This window comes from Aplysia californica, unplaced genomic scaffold, assembly GCF_000002075.1.
Source record: "Aplysia californica isolate F4 #8 unplaced genomic scaffold, AplCal3.0 scaffold00051, whole genome shotgun sequence".
Classification (NCBI taxonomy): domain Eukaryota; kingdom Metazoa; phylum Mollusca; class Gastropoda; order Aplysiida; family Aplysiidae; genus Aplysia; species Aplysia californica.
In genome coordinates, this window is record NW_004797321.1 from 912,321 (window position 1) to 914,912 (window position 2,592).

Consider the following 2,592-nt stretch of genomic DNA (forward strand, 5'->3'; position numbering starts at 1 on the left):
AGGAGGAGGAGGAGGAGGAGGAGGAGGAGGAGAAAGAAAAGGAGGAGAAGGAGAAGGAAAAGGAGACGGAGGAAGAGGGGAGGCAGGAGGAGGGGAGGAGGAGAAGAAGAAGAAGGAAGAGGAGGATGAGGATGAGGAAGAGGGGGGAGACAGGAGGAAGAAAACAACAACAACAACAACAACAACAACAACAACAACAACAACAATGGGATCAGTAGTCCTGTACCGTGGCGGGTTGACCACTACTGTCGTGTTTGTAGAATTGTCGAACATTGCTTTAGGCCAGGGTCTGGTGATGGCGCCGATCGCTGTCCACATGCAGATGACCAGACTGGACAACAGCGCACAGCCAGCTCCCTAAAAAAAGGAAAATAAGGGAAAGACTTTACACAACGTTAAGGAGATGTTTGCAGTTTGTTAGGTATTTTTGGGGGTCAAATTTTATAGATGTAAGGCGCGAAGAGCATTCTGTAGAGCGTGGATATGCGAAGTATACAAATTCAGTTATTATTTTAACTATTACCAGCAACGTCCTACTAGACACAGACTTTTAGTAGATCACGTCGAAACCGGGTTGTTTGGTCCAGAGGTGAGAAAATGAACATCACACACGCAAAAGCAAACCAACAAACAAACAAACTAAAGCATACATAGTATTTGTATGAAACCTCTCGTCCTATCTAAACTACTGACCCACGAATTGATCCAAGGACAAAGAAGTCCTAACAGGATGATTCCTAAGAGTGGTCCTCCCATCATTCCGAAGATGCTGACGACGATAATCAACAGAGTGGAGCTCAACAGCCCGGACAGATAAGCGGCTCCGATGGTCAGCATACCAAAGACCAAGGCTGTGGGGAGAAGGGAAAAATATTAGTTTATGATTTTAAACCCCTACTAACTATCTGAATCTTAAAATGAGTAAAGCGCATAGAGCTTGCTGTCGAGCGGGATATGCGCTATACAAATGCTATTTATTATCACCATTGAATGGTGTCATTACTTTACACTAGCGTGTGAGAGGTAGAGACTAAGTTCATCGTCATTTGATGGCAAAGACAGGGTTACCTTTCCAGAATGGGGAAATGGTTATTAATTTTCAAATCGAATATCTCCATTTATTGTCTGTTGGGAAGTTGTAAACATCTCTGCCGAAGTATGCCTTAAACAGACAAGGTCGTTCTGGTTGAGCACAGATATCTCCCAAAACTATAACGATAATATTGTTAAATTGATATAGGCATCTACCAGTAACCACAACAATCTTAGATTATAAAATTAACAATAGTAAAAACGAATTACCTAGAGTAATGGCAATAATGTATTTACCTGTAACAAAAACAATTATGAATTTACCTTTAACAATGTTAATAATAATTGATTTACTAGGAGCAATAGCAAGCATGGATTTACCTGTAACAACAACAGTAATGGACTTTGCTCGTCCTTCAAGAGCAATACCGCGCGTGCGTAAATAGATTGGCTTGATGAAATCCTCCACCGCCACTGTAGCCAGAGCATTCACCCCGGACGACACGGTGCTGGGGAGTGGAACAACAAAAATGGTGAAAAGGTATAGGTTTAACGCCCCTATCAACACTGTTAGGTTACTTAAGAGGGGGAACCTCCGAGTGTAACGCCCATCTCAGAAAGGACAGAACCAAGTGGGACATTCGTATTAAATGCCTTTCCCAAGGACACAACGTCGGAATCGAACCCCTGAACCCGCGATCTCACAATTACGAATCCGGAAGCCTAACCACTAGGCCTCCGACGCCACTGGAGAGTGGAAAAGAGCAACCTCAGGTTTGTTATACACGTTTTAATAAGTGTTTTACAACATTTGCAACATGATATGTTCATATAAGTACCGAAGGTTAGAGGTGTAAATGTTACAAGATTGTCACAAGCGAAAAAAAAAGAAGGAGGAGAGATAAGTACAATAAATCTTTGATAGGAAAGGAGAAGCAGGCCACACCAGAGCACCCGCCAACTACACACTCGTTTTACAATTCATTTTGAAAAGAAAAGTTCTTAAATATCTTTGTCCTTGAAACATTGCATGGAATCCTCGCCCTAAGAACCCATCAGCTCTTACATTTCATTGCATGTATAATATAATACAACGTAAAAGATGATGCACTTGGGGGGGGGGGGTGTTGTGACTTAGTGCTGAAACAATATTGTTGTGTGTAAGCATGGATGCACCTGGACTTCGTTTAACAACTACGAATGTAAAATACCAAAACAAATTTGCCCCAGCGAGATGAATAAAGATTGTCATTTCAATTGTCATTATGAGTGGCACCCTGACGAAATCAGGCTATCGGCAAAATGATGAAATCGAACAAACCGACCTTTTTTCAGCCAAAATTGGCTTTTTTTCTTTTTCTTTTCCTTTTTTACCCGGGGAGGGGGGGGGTAAGGCTCCACACAGTTTATCTCCATTTAAAACACATCTCTGCGTGAATTTTAATTAAATATATTTTATTATATTGAGAGAGCAATACAGAATGCTTGAGGTGGTGAGAAATAACAGTGATGATGATGATGATGATGATGATGATGATGATGATGATGATGATGATGATG

General features: G+C 41.4%; 1 protein-coding gene across 1 annotated transcript in view; it reads right to left on the reverse strand.

Moving 5' to 3' along the window:
• Nucleotides 1-2,592, reverse strand: part of LOC101855705 (sodium-dependent multivitamin transporter) — a gene marked incomplete at both ends in the record, with an annotated part of 24,147 nt that overhangs the window by 4,516 nt on the left and 17,039 nt on the right. Inside the window, 3 exon segments of the mRNA XM_013079424.1 lie at nt 227-357; nt 694-851; nt 1,414-1,541. Of these exon segments, the coding sequence (XP_012934878.1) occupies nt 227-357; nt 694-851; nt 1,414-1,541 (417 nt within the window).